General features: G+C 47.3%; 1 protein-coding gene across 4 annotated transcripts in view; it reads left to right on the top strand.

Moving 5' to 3' along the window:
• LOC137521933 (enolase-phosphatase E1-like) overlaps window positions 1–26,644 on the top strand; it is a 74,282-nt gene that overhangs the window by 8,220 nt on the left and 39,418 nt on the right. For all 4 annotated transcript variants that reach the window (XR_011022238.1, XM_068241878.1, XM_068241879.1 and 1 more), the window contains exon 3: window positions 21,421–25,157. Coding sequence is in view for 3 of the 4 variants with exons in the window: in XM_068241878.1 (XP_068097979.1) it covers window positions 21,421–25,157 (3,737 nt within the window). In the remaining variant the exon portion in view is untranslated. The remainder of the gene's footprint in view (window positions 1–21,420; window positions 25,158–26,644) is intronic.

Here is a 26,644-nt window from a genome sequence, read left to right as displayed (position 1 = left end):
GATAATAACCCAACAGTGGGAGACGTTCCACTGAAGGGAGCAAGGTCAGACAGAAAGAGGTTCGGCAACAGTACAGGCGGCAACAGTACAGAGACGTGAGACGAGAGAATAGTCAGGAACCAAGCCAATAGTCATTAAAGGTACGGGCTGGCAGAGTACAGAATCAGGAAGCAGAAGAGAAGTCAAGACAGGCACAGAATCATACACAGAAAATCAATAACAATAATAATCTCCTAGTCTAGGTGTGAAGTCCTTGGTTTCAACACCTGGGATCTAGTCTAAGGTCTGAGTGCTGACACAGGGTATCGCAAACACAGACGAAGTGTGACTGAAGAGCACTTCCTTATATACTGCCTGGGAGAGAAGTCTCCACCCCAGGCAGCAACCAATCAGAGCAGGCTAAAATGTCAGCTGACCTCCAGAGTATAAAGGCGTGTCTGGCGTGCGGCCGCACCCCCTAGAGGCAAGATGGCAGAACCCTGGTGAACAGCATGTTGGTGAGTTTGGAGCAGAGTGCTCGGACGGGTGTGCGCAGCGGATGCGGACGAATTTCCGCATCCCGCGTTGGAAGGTCCGCTTGCCGGACTGGATGTGACCATATTTCCGCAATCCATCCGGCGTTGCAGATTTTTCGTTACAGTACCCCTCCCTCTAGGCGTGGACTCCGGACACGTCCCACCTGGCCTGTCAGGATGGAGCTCATGGAACCGTCTCCTAAGTTTATCAGCATGTAAATCACCTGCTTTGACCCAGGATCTTTCCTCTAGACCGTACCCTCTCCAATGCACCAAATACTGCACTGAACCCTGAACTCGTCTGGAGTCCAAGATCTCCTCAACCTCCCATTCAGGCTCACCATCAACCATGACAGGGTGAGGCGGGAGGGAGTCCACCTGAACAGCTGGTTTCAGGAGTGACACATGAAAGGCTTTCCCCACCTTTAGAGAATGCGGTAACCTGACTCTGTAAGTAACACGATTAACCCTTTCAGAAATTGGATATGGTCCAATATACCTGGGCCCCAGTTTCGCGGATGGCTGCCTCAGAGCTATATGACGAGTTGATACCCAAACCTTGTCTCCTGGTTTAAACTCCCACTCCGCAGACCGTCTCTTATCTGCCTGCCTCTTCTGTATGATGAAAGCCTTTTTTAAATTTTCTCCGACATTAGCCCAAATCCTCTTGAAAGATTCCTGCCACTCCTCCAGGACAGGGAATGGAGAGGTCGACACTGGCAAAGGAGAAAATTTGGGAGATTTCCCATTGACAATTTGAAAAGACGCATAACCAGAGGACTCATTCCTGAGATTGTTATGTGCGAACTCAGCAAATGGTAGAAACTCCGCCCACTGGTGTTGGGCGTCCGCCACATAACATCTCAGGAACTGTTCCAAAGATTGATTGGTCCTCTCTGTCTGGCCGTTGGTCTGTGGATGGTAACCTTATGAAAAGGACAACGACATACCCATCCTCTTACAGAAGGCCCGCCAGAACCTAGAGACAAACTGGACCCCTCTGTCTGAGACAACATTCTCTGGAATGCCGTGTAATTTAAAGATATTTTGAATGAAAAGATCTGCTAGTTTTTGAGCAGTAGGGAAACCACTCAAAGGCACAAAGTGGGCCATCTTACTGAATCTGTCTGTGACCACCCATATGACAGTCTTTCCATTGGAATCTGGAAGTTCTCCCACGAAGTCCATGGAAATATGTGTCCATGGCTCCTGAGGGGAGGGCAGAGACTGCAAAGTTCCAACTGGAGCCAGTCGGGAGGGTTTGCTCCTGGCACAGACGGTACAGGTCTTAACAAATTCCTTGCAATCTTGTTGTAGAGATGGCCACCAGACAGATCTACACAACAATTCTTGGGTTCGGGTAATGCCAGGGTGTCCAGCATTCTTGTGTCCATGAAACAACTGCAGCACTTTGGGACGTAAAGTACAAGGGACATAAAGAACCCCTCTTGGTTTCCCTTCTGGGACTTCTAATTGAAAAGGACTTAAGAGGCTAGGAAGGTCTTCAACTATCTCAGTGGCTGCCAGGATGATCTCTTTCGACAGAATACTTTCTGAGGAAGGAGATGGAGCAGTTTCAGGTTCAAAACAACGAGAAAGGGCGTCCGCTTTAACGTTCTTACTCCCTGGTGTGAATGTAATTATAAAATTAAAACGGCAGAAAAAGAGAGCCCATCTAGCCTGTCTGGGGGTGAGTCTTTTAGCTTTTTCAATGTACTGTAAATTTTTATGATCCGTGTACACAGTAATTACATGCTCCGCCCCCTCTAACCAGTGGCGCCACTCCTCAAAAGCAAGCTTGATGGCTAATAATTCCCTGTTTCCAACATCATAATTTCTCTGGGCAGGGGAGAATTTTCTGGAAAAAAAAGCACAGGGATGAAGCTTGCCCTGAAGTCCTGAACGTTGAGACAATACTGCTCCTACTCCAACCTCCGAGGCATCCACCTCCACTATAAATGGGTAAGCAACATCTACATGACGTAATATGGGAGCAGAACAGAATGCCTCTTTCAGAGAGGAAAATGCCACAACTGCTTCTTCTGACCAATAAGTGGCATCAGCCCCTTTTTTTGTCAAATTAGTAAGCGGAGACACCACCGAAGAGAACCCCTTGATAAATTTTCTATAATAATTTGCGAATCCCAAGAATCTCTGTAGTGCTTTAAGCCCAGATGGTTGTGGCCAATCCCTTACAGCAGAGACCTTCTTGGGATCCATGGACAACCCTGATGTAGAGATAATGTAACCAAGAAAGGCAATCTCCTTTACCTCGAAAACACATTTCTCTAATTTCGCAAACAATTGATTCTCCCTGAGTCTTTGTAACACATACTTTACATGTTGGCGGTGTTCCGTGATATTTTTAGAAAATATCAAGATATCATCTAAGTAGACGATTACAAAGCGACCCAGTACCTCCCTAAAAATCTCGTTGACGAACTCCTGAAAAACTGCAGGAGCGTTACACAACCCAAAGGGCATCACCAAGTATTCGTAATGCCCCTTGGGAGTGTTGAATGCCGTCTTCCATTCATCTTCCTCCCTGATACGGATCAAATTGTAGGCCCCCCTTAGATCCAACTTAGTGAAAACAGAAGCCCCGGGAACCTGTGTAAATAAATTGTCGATTAGCGGTAGTGGATACCGATTCTTAATCGTGATCTTATTTAGACCCCTGTAGTCAATACAGGGGCGCAAACCACCATCTTTTTTCTGAACGAAAAAGAATCCCGCTCCTGCAGGAGATCTTGAAGGGCGGATGAAACCCTTCTGCAAATTTTCCTGAATATACTCGTCCATGGCCAATTTTTCCGGGGACGAGAGGTTGTATAGGTGGCCCCTGGGTGGCATGGTTCCTGGTTTCAAATCTATTGGGCAATCAAAAGGTCTATGGGGGGGTAATTGATCTGCTGCCCTAGGACAAAAGACATCAGCATATTCCTGATATTGTGGAGGTACTCTTTCCACTTGAATCTTAGTAGAACACAAAACTACATTCTGTAAACAATGTTGTGTACAATAAGGCGACCAAGTAGTCAACTGCCCATTCCCCCAATCAAACTGAGAAGAATGTAATCGTAACCAGGGCAACCCTAGTATCACCGTAGAGGTAGACATCTTTAAAACGAAAAACTGTATGACCTCCCTGTGCAGAGCTCCCACTTGCAGCGAGAGGGGAGGTGTCTGACACAGTGGGGACTTTCCTTGCAAAGGAGTGTCATCAATCGCTGTAACATATAAATGTCTTCCTACCGGAAGTACAGGGATATTTAAACTTAAAGCAATGCTTAAATCTAAAAAGTTAGCTGTTGACCCGGAATCTACAAATGCTGTGGTAGGAAATTTCTGCCCTTCCCAATATAGGGAACAGGGCAATAAAAATTTTTCTTGTTTTGGAGGTAAAACAATTCCGCTTAGGGTGGTACCCCCTACCACACCTAAGCCGAGGAGTTTCCCGACTTCCTACCACAGTTTTGTGCAATGTGGCCCTTTTCCCCACAGTACATGCAAAGACCCTCTCTGCGTCTTCTTGACCTTTCCGCCTCCGTGAGGCGCCCGTGGCCTAACTGCATCGGCTCCTCAGTCTCAACTGCTGCCGAGCTACTGGCCCCAGAAGTCCTAGAGTACATGGGGTACCTGCCCTTCTTGTTGTACCTCAGACGCCTATCTATTTTAATAGACAGCGTAATAGCCTCATTTAGATCTTTGGGTTCCGGATGACTAACCATCACGTCAGTTACTGCTTCTGACAACCCATCTAGGTATCTATCCAAGAGTGCATATCGCTCCCATCTAGAGGACACAGCCCACTTCCTAAACTCTGACGCATACTCCTCAGCAGTACTGCGTCCTTGTCTAAGGTTTTTGAGCTTACGTTCGGCCGTGGCGGCACTATCTGGATCATCGTAGATGACCGCCATGGCCTTAAAAAACTCCTGGACAGAAGACAGAGCAGGATGCTCATCAGGTAAGCCATAAGCCCACGTCTGGGAATCTGCATGCAATAGAGTCTTGATAAGAGTGACCTTCTGAGCCTCGGTTCCCGAGGACACAGGTTTCATCTCAAAGTAAGACAGCACTCTGTGACGGAAATTCTGGAAATCTGACCTTGTGCCTGAAACGTTCTCAGGAATGTTCATTTTAGGCTCGCTAAGAGCCGGGGGAGGTAGAACGTTAAGTGGTGATTGTAACCTTTGGACAGTCTCAATTAACTGAGTAATCTAAGCCTGCTGTGCAGTTACAGTAATCTTCAGCTGTTCTAACTCTGCCCTTACAGTCTGAAGCTGGTTTATCACCCCCTCCATCTTACTTCTTTATGGTCTGTGTTTCTGTAACGATTGGTGTCAGCAAGAGGCACAAATATCTGATTAAGTGGTGATATACAGAATCACCACTAATGCAGATATGTTAGAGTGAAATAGTCAGTATCTTCCTGATGGTAAATCAGCGGAAGGCTCACTAACACGGTAAGTGCCTGAAATGATCTACTCAGACCAGTGTTACACCCCGAACCTTGATTATTGGGGATCCGCAGTATCGACAATAATACAAGGATAGACCCGATTATATAGCAATCTGCGGAATTGCTAATAATGCGGGTAGATGTAAAGCAGTGGACACACGATCAACATGGAAATAAACAAAGCAGTAAATATTCACAAAGTTGTGGAAATATTCACCACACGGCAATTCCTCAGAGATGTGGTTACCTCTGAATGGGAACCCCGTGTGTGAGATCCCCCAAAGTGGCAGTGGAGGAATCTCGGCCTCTGGCAGTAACGGTCTGCTAGGGCCGGCGTCTCAGGGAGGCAAGCCTCAGATAATAACCCAACAGTGGGAGACGTTCCACTGAAGGGAGCAAGGTCAGACAGAAAGAGGTTCGGCAACAGTACAGGCGGCAACAGTACAGAGACGTGAGACGAGAGAATAGTCAGGAACCAAGCCAATAGTCGTTAACGGTACGGGCTGGCAGAGTACAGAATCAGGAAGCAGAAGAGAAGTCAAGACAGGCACAGAATCATACACAGAAAATCAATAACAATAAAAATCTCCTAGTCTAGGTGTGAAGTCCTTGGTTTCAACACCTGGGATCTAGTCTAAGGTCTGAGTGCTGACACAGGGTATCGCAAACACAGACGAAGTGTGACTGAAAAGCACTTCCTTATATACTGCCTGGGAGAGAAGTCTCCACCCCAGGCAGCAACCAATCAGAGCAGGCTAAAATGTCAGCTGACCTTCAGGTCAGCTGACACGCTTTCTAAGAGTATAAAGGCGTGTCTGGCGTGCGGCCGCACCCCCTAGAGGCAAGATGGCAGAACCCTGGTGAACAGCATGTTGGTGAGTTTGGAGCAGAGTGCTCGGACGGGTGTGCGCAGCGGAGGCGGACGAATTTCCGCATCCCGCGTTAGAAGGTCCGCTTGCCGAACTGGATGTGACCATATTTCCGCAATCCTTCCGGCGTTGCAGATTTTTCGTTACACTAGCGGTAAATGTGTTAGCAAACATTGTCGTGCCTGTAGCAATTAGTGATGAACATAAGACCAGGCAGAATTTTTTACCCACCTGTTATGCAATTTTGGTGAGCCTGTCTAGCTTATAGCCTCAGTCTTCTGTTCTTAGCTGACAAGAGTAGTGCCCAACACGTGGTCTTCTGCTGCTGCAGCCCATCTGCTTTAAGGTTCGATGTGTTGTATGTTCAGAGATGGTTTTCTTCATACCATGGGTGTAACGAGTGGTTATCTGAGCGACTGTTGCTTTTCAGGCTTCGTTGTTGCTCATTCTCCTCTGACAACAATTCATTGTCGTCCACACCACTGCCATTCACTGGATACTTTTTTTTACCTTTTTTGAATGATTCTCTGTAAACCCTGGAATTGGCACCTACATTCAAAAAGGGCGCTGGAGAAAGCTGCTAGTGGCATAAAATTGCCAATATTCTGCTATTTCATTTCCAAAGTGCCCACTATTTGTGGCTGCAGTTTGTACAGCAAGTGGCCCCAGTACCCCCCAGGCCCCAGCATTGGCTAATTTCCAATTACAGCCACTCATCACGGCTATTAACATGGGCAGCTTGTGATCCAACTTCTTATATCTAACCTAAAGCGAGCAAATCTGCTTCAGTAGCCGAGCTGAAGCTCTGGTACAAAATGAGATACTTACCTAAAGAGGGAAGCCTTAGGATCCTACTGAGGCTTCCTTCTGTATTCTAATGTCCTTTGTTGCTGAGCGCAGCCCTCCAGAAGATTAGTGACAAGGCATTGTCACTAATCAGATCGGTGCTGTGCAACTCCTCTTCCTTATTCCTGGCCGTGCAATAGCCGACTGAGCCCGCCCACGCATGAGCTGTCAGCCGCGGGCTCTGTGCTACTGCGCATGAGCAAGCAGGCTCGCGTGACTACAGCACGGCCGTCGGCCAGGAACAAGGAAGTGGAGCTACGCGGCCCCGATGTGGAGGGGGCCACGGTCTGCAACGGGGAGGGGAGCTTTAGACAAGCGAGAGAAGCCTCAATAGGATTGTGAGGCTTCCCTCTCGTTTTGAACCTGACTCGGGTTCACTTTCAGCTTATATGTTCACCTATGTAGAGGAAAGGCTCTGGATCCTGTAGAGCCTTCCCTATTCTCGGTGACAGGAAAAAAGGGCGTTGGCTGAGGGTGGACCAAAAGGGCGCCGCCATAGACTCTAATGCAATTATCGTTAATACGGTGCCCAAAGTAGAATAAATATCGTTAACAATATTAGAACATTACAGTTTTTCAAATAGGTTATCGTTTTAGAAGCTTTCAACGATATAGTTTTTGTCATCTTATTTTGTTTGCATATACAGATTTTACGTTATCAAATATATTATTGTTTCTATAAGTAAAAGGGTGTTTCTGCAGAGGGAGTGGTTAGTGTTAGGCAACAGCAGGGGGAGTGGTTAGGATTAGGCACCACCCGGGGGGTTTAGACATCACCGGGGGTGTGGTTATGGTTAGACATCACCAGGGGGGTTATGGTTAGGCACCACAATGGGGTGGTTAGGGTTAGGCACCATTGGGAGAGTGGTTACGTTACGGTTAGGCAACATTAGGGGAGTGGTTAGGGTTAGGCACCACCAGGGGGAGTGGTTAGTTTTAGGCATCACCAGGGGAAGGTTCTGTGTGAGAGTAGAGTTGGGTTAAGCTCTATTGTTAAATTATGTTACGATTTTTAACATTAATATATTTTTCTTATCGTCTCGAGTCTGTTTTAAAATGGTATTTATCGTTAACCAATTTTGTTAACAACGTTTATCGTTATTGAGATTTCGTTATCCACTGGCGCCAATTTGTTATCCAGACGGGCCCTTTTTTCCTGGTGCCCTTTTTTCATGCAACCTTGTCCTCCATGTCCCCTCATTTCACCGCAGTCACTGGGTGAAGTTGCACACCTTCGGGACTCCTCAGCAATCTTTGAAAGTACTTGCGTTCCTGTACGAATGTGCTCGCCATCAGTAGTACTCAGGGATGCAAATACTTCAGACAGCAGCCAGAGGAGGAACAGGGCATTTTTGACCAAGCTGGTGGAAGAACTTCACCAGGACCCTGCGCTGGAACAATGGCCTCAATTCACTAAGCTTATATCCTGCCTCAATAACGTTTCTAGAGTTGTCACCATGGTGAGGCATGTAGTATTCAGGAAACATTTTACCTCAGGCAAACCTAAAGGTAAGGCCCGGTTCACACTTGCGGTTCTCTGCCAAACGGACCGGATGACCTGACCGGATCCGGACCGGATCCGGATCGGAACCGTACGGTTCTGATCCGGATCCGATTCGGATCCGGTCAGTTTGCATCAGGTGTTCATCAGGATGCGATCCGGATCCGTTTGGCAAAAGATAGTAGAAAAGGAATAAAAATGTTGGGGTCTGGGAGGTCAGCAGAAGGTGGACCTGTGGAATCAGGCCCTCCGCTGTTTAGCACTCACCTCCACCTCCGACATACTGCCAACATCTCCAGCACGTTTAAAATCACTGCTGCTCCACTCCAAAATGCTTGCCCATGTGTCCCCATCCAAAATCGCCGCTTCAATACGCATAGGAAGTGGGGTAGAACATCCGGATTTTTAGCCAGTGTGTTGTGCGCTCTCCGGTTCTCATAGCTTTGTATTGGCCGGATGGTGCAGTCCGGCTCCGCCCCGGATACGGCTGCCGGAGGAGCCGGACCAAAAAATAGCGCATGTTGGAACGGACGCCGGAGTCCGGATCCGGTCCGGATCCGGTCCGGATCCGGTCCGGCAGAACGGACGCATGTGAACGGACGCATAGGCTTTCATTGCTATGCCGTGCGTCCGTTCCGTCCGTTCTGCAAGCGGTCCGGCTCCGGCACGGCGATTCCGGACGGCCACCGCTAATGTGAACCGGGCCTAAATCTTCTGTCTTTAAGTTAAGTCTTTAATCCTTAAAATAACTCCAGAATTCTAGACAGGCTGTTAATTAACTGCGTGTGAAAATAACTACAAAGGCGGTAACTTAACTACAGAGGCGGTAACTTAATTACAGAGGAGGTAACTTAACTACAGAGGAGGCAACTTAAAGAGGAACTGTCGCGAAAATCTTAAAATTTAAAACACATACAAATAAGAAGTACATTTCTTTCAGAGTAAAATGATCCATAAAATACTTTTCTCCTATGTTCCTGTCACTTACAATAAGAAGTAGAAATTTGTTATTACCAACAGATTTTGGACTAGCCCATCTTCTCATAGGGGGGTTCTCAGGGTTTTCTTTATTTTTAAAAGCACTTAGTGAATGGCAGTTGCTTCGTCCAACTGCCAAAATAGTGCACAGCAAGCAGGGAAGCTGGCCAGCATCAGTGTATACATCTTTTTCAGGGAATGTCTTTATAAAGAATAAAGGCCATGCTGAGAATCCCTTATGGAGAGATGGACTAGCCCAAAACCTGTCGGTAATGTCAGATTTCTACTACATACTGTAAGTGACAGCAACATAGGAGAGAAGTAATTTATGGTTCCTTTTACTTTTAGAGATAAGATAACTCTCTCACTGCGTGGTGTCAAGTTTTCTCTTGCCTTATTATCTCCAGCATGATCTTAGTGAATGGAGGCCAATACGATGGAATAGAGGAACTCCAGTGAAAATAATGTAGTAAAAAAAGTATATCAGGAGAGGAGAGTTAGATAGAGTAAGGAGCAGAGCCCTCCAGCAGCAGAGAGTATATCAGGAGAGGAGAGTTAGAGGAAGGAGCAGAGTCCTCCAGCAGCATAGAGTATATCAGGAGAGGAGAGGTAGATAGAGGAAGGAGCAGAGTCCTCCAGCAGCACAGAGTATATCAGGAGAGGAGAGTTAGAGGAAGGAGCAGAGTCCTCCAGCAGCACAGAGTATATCAGGAGAGGAGAGTTAGATAGAGGAAGGAGCAGAGTCCTCCAGCAACACAGAGTATAACGGGAGAGGAGTATTAGATAGTGGGAGGGGCAGAGTACTCCAGCAGCACATAGTATCATGAGAGGAGAGTTAGATAAAGGAAGGAGCAGAGTCCTCCAGCAGCACAGAGTATATCAGGAGAGGAGAGTTAAATAGAGAAAGGGGCAGAGTCCCTAGGTAAGTATCTTTTATTTTTTTACACTTCAGACTTTAAAGGAGTTCTGTGGGGGGTTGTGGAAGAGAAAAACGGACACTTACCTTTGGCTTCTATCAGCCCCGTGCAGCGGTAATGTCCCACGCCGTCCTCCTCCCATCTGCCATTCTCCGCCGCCGGCCCCGGTCTAAGCGGCATGGGATCCAACTGCGGCTGCGCTAGAGTGGCCGCGCACCCGCTCGCTTCCGCCTGCGTCATCGAAAGCTTACTGCGCAAGCGCAGTACAAGGCTCCGTTGTACTGCGCCTGCGCAGTAAGCTTCAGATGACGCGAGCGGAGGCACGGCAATGCGCATTATTCGTCTGTATGTCAGACGAATAATAGCCCGGTGCCGGCTGCGGGGAACGGCGGATGGGAGCAGGACGTCGTGGGACATTACCGCTGCATGGGGCTCATAGAAGCCCAAGGTAAGTGGCAGTTTTTCTCTTCAGAAACCCCCACAGAACCCCTTTAAGAGTCACAGTGTATATTCCTTATTCAATTAACCACTTGCCGACCGCACACTCATACCGTGCGGCGGCAAAGTGGTAGCTGGAGGACCAGCGACGCACATCTGCGTCGCCAGGTGCCTCCCTAATTAATCAGCAAAGGCTGATCGCGGCTCGCAGACTAAATGTAAACACAGGAGACATTCGTCTCCTTTGTTTACATTGAACAGTGCTGCTGCTACAGCAGCGCCGTAAGGCAGATCGGCGATCCCCGGCCAATCAGCGGCCGGGGATCGCCGCCATGTGACAGAGGACAGCCTGTCACAGGCTGCACAGGACGGATAGCGTCCTGTGCAGCCCCAATCACCAGGGGTGAGAGGGAGGAGAGGGAGGGGGGATTTCACCGCGGAGGGGGGCTTTGAGGTGCCCCCCCGCAACACCCAGGCAGGCAGGAGCGATCAGACCCCCCCTGCACATCATCCCCATAGGGTGGAAAAAAGGGGGGCGATCTGATCGCTCTGCCTGCAACCTGACCTGTGCTGGGGGCTGCAGAGCCCACCCAGCACAGATCATAAAAAAACACGCTGGTCCTTAAGGGGGGGGGGGGGGGGGGGTAAAGGCTGAGTCCTCAAGTGGTTAACTTTTTTTTCTGAGTTTTTTCCTAGCAGATCAGGGCCACCTATAGAGTGATCACAGAGCACCCAACAATTTGCACTGCTTACTATAGTCATGGTGCAGCAAAAAAAACCCTCCTCAACCTCAGTATAAGTAGGTAGGTAGCCAGATTTAGGTGCCCGCAGTATAGATAGCCAGTTATAGGTGCACCCAGTATAGGAAGCCAGGTATAGGTGCTCCCAGTATAGGTGCCTCCAGTATAGGTGGCCAGGTATAGTTGCCCCCAATGTACGTAGCCAAGTATAGTTGCCCCCAGTATAGGAAACCAGGTATAGGTGCCCTCAGTATAGATATCCAAGTATAGGTGCCACTAGTATAGCTAGCCAAGTATAGGCACCCCCCATATAGATAGCCAGGTACTGGTGCCCCCAGTAAATGTAGCCAGGCATAGCTGCCCCCAGAATAAGTGTTTTGCACAACATACATTTATTATTGGTTTGATATTACTTCATGTTTTTCTGAAAGCTAATCATGGCACGTTTGGCACTTAATCTTGTACACAGCTTCCCCCCTTGCTTTTGCAACCTGGGTTCACATACTGACACACTGGGCTTGATTCACAAAACGGATCTAACATAGTTAGCACGCCTAAAATCTTTAAACGTGCTAACTAGGGTGCTAAGTGGTTAACACATGCAAACTACTTAGCACCGTAGTTAGCATGTACAAACTTAGCAGCGTAGTTAGCACATGCAAACTACTTAGCACCGTAGTCAGCACATGCAAACTACTACTTAGCACCATGCTAACTAGAGTGCTAAGTAGTTTGTAGGGATGGGACGAATCCACAATTTCTTCGAATCCGGATCCGAATCTAAAAAGGTTCTCGAATATCTCGAACCTTTCGAATACCGAATCTAACGAATCCTGCACATAAAAATTGTGCGATCCGTGGTATAGTTGCCCGCAGTATAGGTACCCAGGCATAGGTAGCGAGGTAAAGGTGCCTTCAGTATAGCTAGCTAGGTATGGGTGCCTTCAATATTGGTAGCTTTCAGTATAGGTAGCAAGGTATAGGGTCCTGCAGTATAGGTAGCAAGGTATATGGGCCTTCAGTGTAGGTAGCAGGGTATATGGGCCTTCAGTATAGGTAGCAGGGTATATGGGCCTTCAGCATAGGTAGCAGGGTATATGGGCCTTCAGTATAGGTGTCAGGGAATATGGGCCTTCAGTATAGGTAGCAGGGTATATGTGCCTTCAGTATAGGTAGCAGGGTATATGTGCCTTCAGTATAGGTAGGTAGCTAGGTATAGGGGCCTTCAGTATAGGTAGTAAGGTACATGTGCCTTCAGTGTAGGTAGGTAGGTAGGTAGGTAAAGGGACCTTCAGTATAGGTAGCAGGGTATAGGGCCTTAAGTATAGGTAGGTAGGTAGGTATAGGGGCCTTTAGGTAGGTAGGTAGGTAAAGGGACCTTCAGTATAGGTAGCAGAGTATAGGGCCTTAAGTATAGGTAGGTATGTAGGTAGGCAGGTATAGGTAGGTATAGGTGCCTTTAGGTAGGTAGGTACGTATAGGGGGCCTGTAGGTAGGTAGGTATTGAGGCCTGTAGGTAGGTATAGTGGCCTGTAGGTAGGTAGGTAGGTATAGGGGCCTTTAGGTAGGTAGGTAGGTATAGGGGCCTTTAGGTAGGTAGGTAGGTACGTATAGGGGGCCTTTAGGTAGGTATAGGGGCCTTTAGGTAGGTGGGTATAGCGGCCTGTAGGTAGGTAGGTAGGTAGGTAAGGATAGTGGCCGGTAGGTAGGTAGGTATAGTGGCCTGTAGGTAGGTATAGTTGCCTGTAGGTAGGTATAGGTGCCTTTAGGTAGGTAGGTATAGGTGCCTTTAGGTAGGTAGGTATGTATAGGAGGCCTGTAGGTAGGTGGGTAGGTATTGAGGCCTGTGGGTAGGTATAGTGGCCTGTAGGTAGGTAGGTATAGGGGCCTTTAGGTAGGTAGGTAGGTAGGTAGGTATAGGGGCCTTTAGGTAGGTAGGTATAGGGGCCTTTAGGTAGGTAGGTAGGTAGGTAGGTATAGGGGCCTTTAGGTAGGTAGGTATAGGGGCCTGTAGGTAGGTATAGGGGCCTGTAGGTAGGTAGGTATAGCGGCCTGTAGGTAGGTAGGTATAGCGGCCTGTAGGTAGGTAGGTATAGCGGCCTGTAGGTAGGTAGGTATAGCGGCCTGTAGGTAGGTAGGGAGGTATAGAGGCCTGTAGGTAGGTAGGGAGGTATAGAGGCCTGTAGATAGGTAGGGATAGTGGTAGGTAGGTAGGTAGGTAGGTCGAAATCCCTCGCCCTAACGCCAACCCCCCCACGGCCCCCTCCGCCCCCCGTGCCTCCTCCGCTCACCCCTGCAAGAATCTACTCACCTTTCCCGTGGAGCGCAGAGCGGCAGACCTCTTCGTTACATCTTTGTTCCCTCTAGTGGCCGGACCGGCTCTTACTGATGACGTCCTTGTAAGAGCCGGTCACTAGGGGAAACCAGGAAGTCGGCGAGAGGTCTGCCGCTCTGCGCTCCGCGATAGGTGAGTGGATGGAAACTATGCGGGCAGGGGGGGCGAGCGGAGGAGGCGCGGGGGGGGGGGTCGGAGGAGGACGAATGCGAGCGGCGGATGCGCGGCGATGCGGCGTCGGGATTCGGCGGTTTCGTATTGTGGAAAATGGCGTCGGGATTCGAATCCACAAATCTCGAATATTTCCTAATATTCGAGGGATTCGTGGATTCGCAGGATTCGTCGTCCCACCCCTAGTAGTTTGCATGTGCTAACTAAGGTGCTAAGTGGCCACAACTCTGATTACCTTCTTTAGTCCACCTCGCTAGGTCTCAGATCAGCAGTGACCTGCAGGGCCACATTGAAGAGACAGAAGAGCGTTTTCCCTGGTAACAGTGCATATAAAACTACTTCCTGTATATGCACCGCTACGGGAACTGCTCCTCTGTCTGCATCTGGTTCTGATCTGGGGTCTAGCGAGGCGCACTGCCGACTCAAGAAGATAAATGAGCGGAGGGGGAAGGAATGCCATCCCTTGGAAGATGTCACCTGACGCAAGTCAATCGGGCAGCTTCAGGAGCGGACCACCCTGTAGGAGATCGTTTTTCAACTTTTTTTTTTTAAATATATTTTCACCACTTTGCATTGCAAAAAGTCACAAAATTTGATGAAAAAGCTTTATCAAAATTATTTTGTATTTTTTCTTGCTTGCTGGGGGTAGTGTTGGGCGAACAGTGTTCGCCACTGTTCGGGTTCTGCAGAACATCACCCTGTTCGGGTGATGTTCGAGTTCGGCCGAACACCTGACGGTGCTCGGCCAAACCGTTCGGCCATATGGCCGAACTAAGAGCGCATGGCCGAACGTTCCCCGAACGTTCGGCTAGCGCTGTGATTGGCCGAACGGGTCACGTGGTTCGGACCCGAACGCGCTCTGATTGGCCGAACGGTCACGTGGTTCGGGTAAATAAATACCCGAACCACGTCATATCTCCGCCATTTGTCTGTGGGTTTAGCTTTGGGTAGGCAGGCAGGGTAGTTCGCGCTCCAGCCACGCTAGCCAGGGTCCCCCCTGTCATTGTGTCACTGCTGGGAACAGTAGTACACCGCTTGCTCAGCCACACTATATAGCATTCTGTTTACTGCCACTCTGTGTACCTCGCTCAGCCACACTATATAGCATTCTGTTTACTGCCACTCTGTGTCTGCTGGGAATAGTAGTACACCGCTTGCTCAGCCACACTATATAGCATTCTGTTTACTGCCACTCTGTGTACCTCGCTCAGCCACACTATATAGCATTCTGTTTACTGCCACTCTGTGTCTGCTGGGAATAGTGGTACACCGCTCGCTCAGCCACACTATATAGCATTCTGTTCACTGTTCTGTGTCTGCTTGGAATAGTGGTACACCGCTCGCTCAGCCACACTATATAGCATTCTGTTTACTGTTCTGTGTCTGCTGGGAATAGTGGTACACCGCTCGCTCAGCCACACTATATAGCATTCTGTTTACTGTTCTGTGTCTGCTGGGAATAGTGGTACACCGCTCGCTCAGCCACACTATATAGCATTCTGTGCACTGTTCTGTGTCTGCTGGGAATAGTGGTACACCGCTCGCTCAGCCACACTATATAGCATTCTGTTCACTGTTCTGTGTCTGCTGGGAATAGTGGTACACCGCTCGCTCAGCCACACTATATAGCATTCTGTTTACTGTTCTGTGTCTGCTGGGAATAGTGGTACACCGCTCGCTCATCCACACTATATAGCATTCTGTTCACTGTTCTGTGTCTGCTGGGAATAGTGGTACACCGCCCGCTCAGCCACACTATATAGCATTCTGTTCACTGTTCTGTGTCTGCTGGGAATAGTGGTACACCGCTCGCTCAGCCACACTATATAGCATTCTGTTCACTGTTCTGTGTCTGCTGGGAACAGTAGTACACCGCTCGCTCAGCCAGAGTATATAGCATTGTGTTTACTGCCACTCTGTGTACACCGCTCAGCCAGACTATATACCATTGTTTACTGACACTCTGTGTACACCGCTCAGCCAGACTATATACCATTGTTTACTGACACTCTGTGTACACCGCTCAGCCAGACTATATACCATTGTTTACTGCCACTCTGATTCTGCTGGGAACAGTAGTACACCGCTCGCTCAGCCAGACTATATAGCATTGTGTTTACTGCCACTCTGTGTACACCGCTCAGCCAGACTATATACCATTGTTTACTGACACTCTGTGTACACCGCTCAGCCAGACTATATACCATTGTTTACTGAAACTCTGTGTACACCGCTCAGCCAGACTATATACCATTGTTTACTGCCACTCTGATTCTGCTGGGAACAGTAGTACACCGCTCGCTCAGCCAGACTATATACCATTGTTTACTGACACTATATAGCAGACTATATAGCATTGTGTGTACACCGCTCAGCCAGACTATATACCATTGTTTACTGACACTCTGTGTACACCGCTCAGCCAGACTATATACCATTGTTTACTGCCACTCTGATTCTGCTGGGAACAGTAGTACACCGCTCGCTCAGCCAGACTATATACCATTGTTTACTGACACTCTGTGTACACCGCTCAGCCAGACTATATACCATTGTTTACTGCCACTCTGATTCTGCTGGGAACAGTAGTACACCGCTCGCTCAGCCAGACTATATACCATTGTTTACTGACACTATATAGCAGACTATATAGCATTGTGTGTACACCGCTCAGCCAGACTATATACCATTGTTTACTGACACTCTGTGTACACCGCTCAGCCAGACTATATACCATTGTTTACTGCCACTCTGATTCTGCTGGGAACAGTAGTACACCGCTCGCTCAGCCAGACTATATACCATTGTTTACTGACACTCTGTGTACACCGCTCAGCCAGACTATATACCATTGTTTACTGCCACTCTGATTCTGCTGGGAACAGTAGTACACCGCTCGCTCAGCCAGACTATATACCATTGTTTACTGACACTCTGTGTACACCGCTCAGCCAGACTATATACCATTGTTTACTGCCACTCTGATTCTGCTGGGAACAGTAGTACACCGCTCGCTCAGCCAGACTATATACCATTGTTTACTGACACTATATAGCAGACTATATAGCATTGTGTGTACACCGCTCAGCCAGACTATATACCATTGTTTACTGCCACTCTGATTCTGCTGGGAACAGTAGTACACCGCTCGCTCAGCCAGACTATATAGCATTGTGTTTACTGCCACTCTGTGTACACCGCTCAGCCAGACTATATACCATTGTTTACTGACACTCTGTGTACACCGCTCAGCCAGACTATATACCATTGTTTACTGAAACTCTGTGTACACCGCTCAGCCAGACTATATACCATTGTTTACTGCCACTCTGATTCTGCTGGGAACAGTAGTACACCGCTCGCTCAGCCAGACTATATACCATTGTTTACTGACACTCTGTGTACACCGCTCAGCCAGACTATATACCATTGTTTACTGCCACTCTGATTCTGCTGGGAACAGTAGTACACCGCTCGCTCAGCCAGACTATATACCATTGTTTACTGACACTCTGTGTACACCGCTCAGCCAGACTATATACCATTGTTTACTGCCACTCTGATTCTGCTGGGAACAGTAGTACACCGCTCGCTCAGCCAGACTATATAGCATTGTGTTTACTGCCACTCTGTGTACACCGCTCAGCCACACTATATAGCATTGCGTACTCTGCCAGTCAGTGTGTATATTGCTGGGATCAGTAATACTCCACTCACCGTCAACCACTATATGAGCTCAACATGAGTTCCCCAGAGACCTCCGCTGTGAGCAGCACTCCCAACAACAGCAACAGCCAACGCCCCACGCAAGCTATAACATCCACCCCAGCAGCCAGTGGTCAGCAGCAGCCCTCCCCGGAGGAGAACGTTGTGTCCATCAGTCCGTCGCCAGAGCGATTAATGAGGGCTGCCATTGAGGAGATGATGGGGCCTGATGTGGAGGAGGAGGTCTGGCTCAGGCCAGCATCCCAAGTTAATGTTGAGGACGATGAGGGGTCTGTGTCTGGGGATGTTGGGGTGGCAGAGGTGGTGGGTGGGTCAGACTCAGGAGAAGAGTTGTATGATGAGGATGATGATCGGGACCATCTGTATGTGCCTCAGAGTCCGACCCCGGAAAACATGTTGTATCGTGTGTTTAGGTACTAAAATCTGCGTTCCCTCCCAGTAGTGTTGGGCGAACAGTGTTTGCCACTGTTCGGGTTCTGCAGAACATCACCCTGTTCGGGGTGACTATATAGCAGACTATATAGCATTGTGTTTAATGCCACTCTGTGTACACGGCTCAGCCACACTATATAGCATTGTGTTTACTTCCACTCTGTGTCTGCTGGGAACAGTAGTACACCGCTCACCCGCCACTGTATAGCATTGTGCTCTGTGTCACTGCTGACAATAGTGGTACACCGCTCACCCACCACTGTATAGCATTTCTGTACTGCCACTGTACTGCTGCCAGTCAGCGTGTACTTTAAGGATAAGTGAAATGAGGAAGAAATCCGGTGAAAGAGGGAGGGGCAAGGGAAGAGGTGTTTCCCCTGACGGTTCACGTACAGGCCACAGGGGAGCACCCAAGAAAACCCACTCAATACTGCCCATGTTGTCCAGGACAACAACCCTCACAGATCCAAAAGAACAGGACCAGATAATTACTTGGATGACCTCTCAAGCGTCCAGCAGTGGGTTAAGCAGCACCAGCACATCACGCACGAGGTCCGAGTCCTCAGCCAGTTAAAGTCTGGGCTTTCTTTGAAGACTGCACTGAGGATGTTACCATGGCGATTTGCAAGGTGTGCAAGACCCGCCTGAGCAGGGGGAAAAGTATTAACAACCTCTCCACCACCAGCATGAGCCGCCACATTCTATCCAAACATCCCACTCTGTGGGCAAACGCGGCAGGACAGGGTACCACCAGCAACACTGCCTCCCTTGGGTTCACCAGACTCACCACCAGACCCGCCTCAGCAGCAGCAGTAGCCCAGCCATTGCGTGGTTCACAACATTCACAAACATCAGACGATGCTGACACTGTCACTTTCCGGACTAGTGCTCTTGAGGTCTCCCAGTGTTCATCAAACACAACAACCAACAGCCCTTCGGTGTGCAGCGCTACGGTTGAGTTGTCTGTCTCTGAGATGTTTGAGCACAAGAGGAAATTGCCAGCAAATGACCCCCGGGCCGTGGCAGTAACAGCCAGCCAGCATAGCCAAGCTTCTGGCCTGCGAAATGCTGCCATATCGAGTGGTGGAGACAAACAGCTTCAAGGGCATGATGTCAGTGGCCATCCCACGTTACGTTGTTCCCAGCCGCTACCACTTTGCGCGCTCTGCAGTGCCTGAGTTGCATGAGCACGTGGTCAGCTAAATAACCCGAAGCTTGAAGAATGCCGTTGCCTGCAAGGTTCACCTCACCACTGACACCTGGACGAGTGCGTTCGGCCAGGGTCGATACATCTCCCTTACCGCGCACTGGGTGAACCTTGTGGAGCCTGGCAGCGATTCCTCACCTGCTACGGCGCGGGTGTTGCCCACGCCGCAAACAGCTGGATAACAACAGCAGCACCTACCTCTCTGACTCCTTCTCCTCCAACGCATCTCAAAGCTGTACCTCATCCGGAAATGCTAACCCAGCACCAGCAGCAGTAGGATCGTGGAAGCAGTGCAGCACAGCTGTTGGCATGCGTCAGCAAGCGTTGCTGAAGCTGATCTGCCTTGGGGATAAGCAGCACACAGGGGAGGAAATTTGGAGGGGAATAAAGGAACAGACGGATTTGTGGCTGGCACCGCTGGACCTGAAACCGGGCATGAAGCTAGACACCTGGCACGAACTGGCAATGTACGCAATAGAGGTGCTGGCTTGCCCGGCAGCCAGCGTTATGTCGGAACGCTGTTTCAGTGCTGCCGGAGGCATCATCACAGATCGGCGTATCCGCCTCTCCACAGAAAATGCAGACCGTCTGACTCAAATTAAAATGAATCAATCCTGGATTGGAAACGACTACGCAACACTCCTGGACCCCAACCAAGTAACATGACCGATGAACATCTGGGATGGTTTAGCGTTTCCGGTCCCTGTTTATTGAACCTCTCATCTGTATTACATTTATGACTGCATGGCGGCAAAAAGCATTGCTGCTATATCCGCACGCTTTTTGTCCTCATGCAAGGCCTGGGTTGTTGTGTCTCACAAAGCGTGGCCTTCTCCTCCTGCGCCTCCTCCTGTTCCATCACGTGTGCTGCTGCTGCTGCTGCTGCTGCTGGGTTACCGTTGCCGCGTGGTCCCTGTTTATGGAACCTCTTATCTTTATTACATTTATGACTACATGGCGGTACAAAGCATGCTATCCGCACGCTTTTTGTCCTCATGCAAGGCCTGGGTTGTTGTGTCTCACAAAGCGTGGCCTTCTCCTCCTGCGCCTCCTCCTGTTCCATCACGTGTGCTGCTGCTGCTGCTGCTGCTGGGTTAGCGTTGCCGGTCCCTGTTTATGGAACCTCTTATCTTTATTACATTTATGACTACATGGCGGTACAAAGCATGCTATCCGCACGCTTTTTGTCCTCATGCAAGGCCTGGGTTGTTGTGTCTCACAAAGCGTGGCCTTCTCCTCCTGCGCCTCCTCCTGTTCCATCACGTGTGCTGCTGCTGCTGCTGCTGCTGGGTTAGCGTTGCCGCGTGGTCCCTGTTTATTGAACCTCTTATCTTTATTACATTTATGACTACATGGCGGTACAAAGCATGCTCTCCGCACGCTTTTTGTCCTCATGCAAGGCCTGGGTTGTTGTGTCTCACAAAGCGTGGCCTTCTCCTCCTGCGCCTCCTCCTGTTCCATCACGTGTGCTGCTGCTGGGTTAGCGTTGCCGCGTGGTCCCTGTTTATTGAACCACTTATCTTTATTACATTTATGACTGCATGGTGGTACAAAGCATGCTATCCGCACGCTTCTTGTCCTCATGCAAGGCCTGGGTTGTTGTGTCTCAAAGCGTGGCCTTCTCCTCCTGCGCCACCCTCCTCCTGTTCCATCACGTGTGCTGCTGCTGGGTTAGCATTACCGGTCCCTTTTCCTGGAACCTCTTATATGTATTACATTTATGACTGCATGCCGACAAAAAGCATGTTACCTGTGCAAAGAAAACAGACATTTCCCGCATTTAAAAGACAGTTTTCCCTTTGAAACTTTAAAATCGATTTTCTCAAAAACTATAAGCTCTTTTTGCTAAATTTTTTTTTCCTCTTGTACCCACTCCCAAGGTGCACATACCCTGTAAATTTGGGGTATGTAGCATGTAAGGAGGCTTTACAAAGCACAAAAGTTCGGGTCCCCATTGACTTCCATTATGTTCGGAGTTCGGGTCGAACACCCGAACATCGCGGACATGTTCGGCCTGTTCGGCCCGAACCCGAACATCTAGATGTTCGCCCAACACTAGCTGGGGGTTAGAAGCCATTTTATTGACATGGTGTGAAAAGATCAACTATGATAAAACTCAGGAAAACAAGAGAATTACATAGACTGTTGAGGAGACTGGAATAAGCTATCACATCTGGATAATAAATGTCTGTGATAGGGATTTTATTGCACTGAATGTACATTAATATAGCATTCGTTCATATTTTTAACTATGTACTGTATCTTGTGTCTATTTTTCAGTTTTCCTACAGATCCCGATCAACATTGTTTCAAACACATTGAAGAAACTCAACTAAAAAATAGCATCCCGGCACAACAACAAGGAACGACACCATTCCGTGATCCGAACAACTCATGGTTCATACTTCGCCAAAACCAATATGCAAAACCTAAGAACAAGGTTGAGGAATCAAATGTTCCTACAAACAAACAGCAGGTAGAATCAAATGCTGAGCATCTCACCAGCGAGAAGCAGACCAAGAAAAACATTGAACCACACAGTCTGAAAAGTCCACTGAAGGACCAAGTAGAACTTTTGAAAAATGAGAAAGCCAGTCAACAATATGATGCACACATTGAAGACCCCAATAAATCAAACAAGAAATCGGATAAGGTTGTTCTGGGCACCCAGCCTTTTGTGGAAGTAGAGCAGGTTGTGACTCCTGATGAGGATATTAAAACCTGTGGTGTAAGAAACAGTTTACCTAAAACTGAAACAAAACAAGTTACAAAGCTAGATGGAGAAGAGTCCACTGGAAACAATGCTTTTATTTCACATCAAAGCAAGTATGTATCTGAAGAACTCAGTTCAGCTACATCTTCTTCTGATGGGTTTGATGGAAGGCCAGCCATGCAGGAAAGGTTTGAAGGGACCAGTCCAGCAACATTATCTTCTGAAGAACTTGAAGGCAGGTCATCAAATCAGGAGGGAGTTGAAGAAACCAATTTGGCTAGAGTATCTTCAGATGAGCTTGAAGACAAGTCATCAAAGCAGAAGAGAGTTAGTCAGGCTACATTGTCTTCTGATCGACCTGAAGGGATCCCAACAAAACATGAAAAGGTTGAAGAAACCAATCTGACTACAGTATCTTCTGAACAACTTGAAGGCAAGTTATCAAAGCAGGAGAGATTTGAGGAAACCAGTCTGGCTGCAGTTCCTTTTGATAGACTTGAAGGCTGCCCAGAAGAGCCGGAAAGGGGTAAAGAAATAATTTTGGCTACAGTATCTTCTGAAGAGTTTGATAGCATCCCAAAAAAGTCAGAGAGGTTTAGAGAAACCAATCGTGTTACAGTGTTTTCTGATGAGCTTGAAGGAAGGCCAACTATTCAAGAAATATTTGAAGAGATTGGTCAAGCTACAGGGTCTCCTGATGAACTTGAAAGAAGGTCATCAAAACACGAAAGAGTTGTAAAAAGCAGTCAGGCTACAGTGTCATTTGATGGACCTGAAGGGAGACCAACAAAGTGGGAAAGGGTTATAGAGAATGATCCCGCTACAGTGTCCTGTATGTTTGAAGACAGGCCATCAAAGCAGGAAAGAATTGAGGAAATCAGTTTGGTTACAGTGTCTTCTGAAGAGCTTGACAACATTCCAACAAACCTAGAAAGGTTAAAAGAAACCGATCCTGTAATAGTGTCTTCTGAGGAGTTTGAAGAAAGGCCAACCATGCAGGAAAGGCTTGAAGAAAACAATCCAGCCACAGTATCTTCCGAACAACTTGAAGGCAAGTTATCAAAGCAGGAGAGCGTTGAAGAAACCAGTCTTGCTGCAGTGCCTTTTGATAGGCTCAAAGGCTGGCCAGCAGAGCAGGAAAGGATCAAAGAAGTCATTTTGGCTACAGTATCTTCCGAAGAGCTTGACAGCATCTCAACTAAGCCAGAAAAGTTTAGAGAAGTCAATCCTGTTACAGTGTTTTCTGATGAGCTTAAAGAGGTTTTAGCCATGCAGGAAAGGTTTGAAGAGACCAGTCCAGCAACAGTATCTCCTGAAGAACTTGAAGACAAGTCATCAAAGCAGGAGAGATTTAAAGAAACCAGTCACTTTACAATGTCTTCTGATCGACCTGAAGGGATCCCAACAAAGCAGGAAAGGGTTGAAGAAACCAATCTGACAACAGTGTCTTCTGAACAACTTGAAGGCAGGTCATCAAAGCAGGAGATATTTGAGGAAACCAGTGTGGCTGCAGTGCCTTTTGATAGACTTGAAGGCTGCCCAGCAGAGCAGGAAAGGGTTGAACATATCAATTTGGCTACAGTATCTTCTGAAGAGCTTTACAGCATCCCAGCAAAGCCAGAGAGGTTTAGAAAAATCAATCCTGTTACAAAGTTTTCTGATGAGCTTGACGAAAGGACAACTATTCAAGAAATGCTTGAAGATATTGGTCAAGCTAAGGTGTTTTCTGATGAACTTGAAGGCAGGTCATCAAAGCAGGAAAGAGTTAAAGAAACCAGTCAAGTGTCTTTTAATGTACTTAAAGACATCCAAACAAAGTCAGAAAAAATGGAAGAAACCAAACTGGGTAGATTGTTTTCTGATGAGCTTGAAGGCAGGTCATCAAAGCAGGAAAGAATTGAGGAAATCAGTTTGGTTACAGTGTCTTCTGAAGAGCTTGACAACATTCCAACAAACCTAGAAAGGTTAAAAGAAACCGATCCTGTAATAGTGTCTTCTGAGGAGTTTGAAGAAAGGCCAACCATGCAGGAAAGGCTTGAAGAAAACAATCCAGCCACAGTATCTTCCGAACAACTTGAAGGCAAGTTATCAAAGCAGGAGAGCGTTGAAGAAACCAGTCTTGCTGCAGTGCCTTTTGATAGGCTCAAAGGCTGGCCAGCAGAGCAGGAAAGGGTCAAAGAAGTCATTTTGGCTACAGTATCTTCCGAAGAGCTTGACAGCATCTCAACTAAGCCAGAAAAGTTTAGAGAAGTCAATCCTGTTACAGTGTTTTCTGATGAGCTTAAAGAGGTTTTAGCCATGCAGGAAAGGTTTGAAGAGACCAGTCCAGCAACAGTATCTCCTGAAGAACTTGAAGACAAGTCATCAAAGCAGGAGAGATTTAAAGAAACCAGTCACTTTACAATGTCTTCTGATCGACCTGAAGGGATCCCAACAAAGCAGGAAAGGGTTGAAGAAACCAATCTGACAACAGTGTCTTCTGAACAACTTGAAGGCAGGTCATCAAAGCAGGAGATATTTGAGGAAACCAGTCTGGCTGCAGTGCCTTTTGATAGACTTGAAGGCTGCCCAGCAGAGCAGGAAAGGGTTGAACATATCAATTTGGCTACAGTATCTTCTGAAGAGCTTTACAGCATCCCAGCAAAGCCAGAGAGGTTTAGAAAAATCAATCCTGTTACAAAGTTTTTTGATGAGCTTGACGAAAGGACAACTATTCAAGAAATGCTTGAAGATATTGGTCAAGCTAAGGTGTTTTCTGATGAACTTGAAGGCAGGTCATCAAAGCAGAAAAGAGTTAAAGAAACCAGTCAAGTGTCTTTTAATGTACTTAAAGACATCCAAACAAAGTCAGAAAAAATGGAAGAAACCAAACTGGGTAGATTGTTTTCTGATGAGCTTGAAGGCAGGTCATCAAAGCAGGAAGGAATTGAAGAAACCAGTCAGGCTACAGAGTCTTCTGATAGACTCAAAGGGAGCCTAATAAAGCAGAAAAGGGTTAAAGAACCCAATCTGGCTACAGTTTCTCGTGAGCTTGAAGGCAGGCCATCAAAGCCAACAAGATTTGAAGAAAACAGTATGGCTACAATGTCTCATGTCAGGCTTAAAGGCTGTTCAGTCAACCTTGATGGTGATGTAGAAAGTCCCACGTCAGAATCATCGCATCCCACACCAACACAAAGAAACCTTGAATATGATGGGGAGACCTATGAAAACAAAAGGCACAACACCAGTCATGGGCATGGACAGGAAGAAACATGGTCTGATCTTCCATGGAAGATATTCAATGGCCTCAGACAGATACTCGGTAAGTGCATTGTTTTTGTTTTAATTTATAACAAGTAATCACAACCCTTTTTGTATTTCTCTGAATAAAACAACGGTTGGAACAGTTACTATGACAGCATAATCATTAATTAGTCCAACAACTAGTATAGGAAAATCCCAACTTTTATTATATGTCTTCACACAGAACACGTTTTTTTTTTTGCCAATGTGCCCACCTCAGATGTGGCAAAAGAGAGTTGGAAAAAAACCTTTTCTCCATTGTCTGTTTATTATACAGGGTGGGAGGAGGCACCCCTGTATGAGTGAGCAATAAACAATAATCATAGTATTAGTAAGGAACAGTCTTAGCTCGATATGGAGGTTAAAGTTTTCATTTATTGGACATCAATACAAACAACGCATTTCTCGGGATACACCTGCTTGGTGCCTATGCCAGGCGCTCGTCATCTGTGCTTTTGTGGAAAGCAACACTGTTTTATTAACCTGAAGAAGCCAGTGAATCCCGAGAAATGCATTGTTTATTTTGGTGTCCAATAAATGAAATCTTTAACCTCTGTATTGAAGTAAGACTGTTACTTACTAACACCATCATTACGGTTCATTATTCACTCATTGTTGGGTGCCTCCTCCCATCCTGTATAGTCTAGTTTCTCCTTCAGAGGCAATGCCTGTAACCGATTTCCAGTGTTTCCAGAGGACTATTCAGTTGGAGTGTGACCCAAGTCCATAAGAGGATCGCTCCCTCGCCATCCTCCTCCGCTCCTGGGTCATCTGGAATTGGCTTGGCAAAGTCCTGTAGTCTGGAGCATACTGCACATGTGCGGCCCGGCTGTGCACCCCTTCGCACTCCCGCGTGGCCAAAGGGGCCCAACTTTAGGACTTTGTGGGGCCAATTCCAGATGATCCAGGTAGGTCAGGAGGATGCAGATGGATCGATTAGCCCAGAGGGTTTGGAAGAAGACCCAGGTATGTATATATATCTCTCCACTGCTGATCTCAGGTACCCTTTAAAGGGACTCAAAAATGGTAAAAAAATGTAGCGAACAATCGTATTTTCGATCAGATCATTCAGATAAAACTACATTAAAAGAAATAAGCTGATGGACTCAATGAATCCCCAAATCATTTATTTGAAGAAGTGATTGATTGGCATGGTGGATTTTTAAATATTAATAATTATGACTGGTTTTGATATTGTGAATACTTTGGACCTGTTAATGTTATAGATTGATTAAATACTGTGTGATCTGAATGTTCTGATTGAAAATATGATAGTTTTTTTAAATATACTACTGTTAATAAACAGCTTTACACTTTAAAGGACAACTGAAGCAAGAGTTATAGGGAGGCTGCCATATTTATTTCCTTTTCAACAGTACCAGTTGCCTGGCAGCCCTGCTGATCCTCTGTCTCTAATAAGTTTAGCCACAGACCCTGAACAAGCATGCAGCATATCAATTGTTTATAGCATTATTGTCAGATCTGACAAGATTAGCTGCATGCTTG

The sequence above is a fragment of the Hyperolius riggenbachi genome, chromosome 6 (genome assembly GCF_040937935.1).
Source record: "Hyperolius riggenbachi isolate aHypRig1 chromosome 6, aHypRig1.pri, whole genome shotgun sequence".
NCBI lineage: Eukaryota > Metazoa > Chordata > Amphibia > Anura > Hyperoliidae > Hyperolius > Hyperolius riggenbachi.
This window is presented reverse-complemented; position numbering and strand designations above follow the sequence as displayed.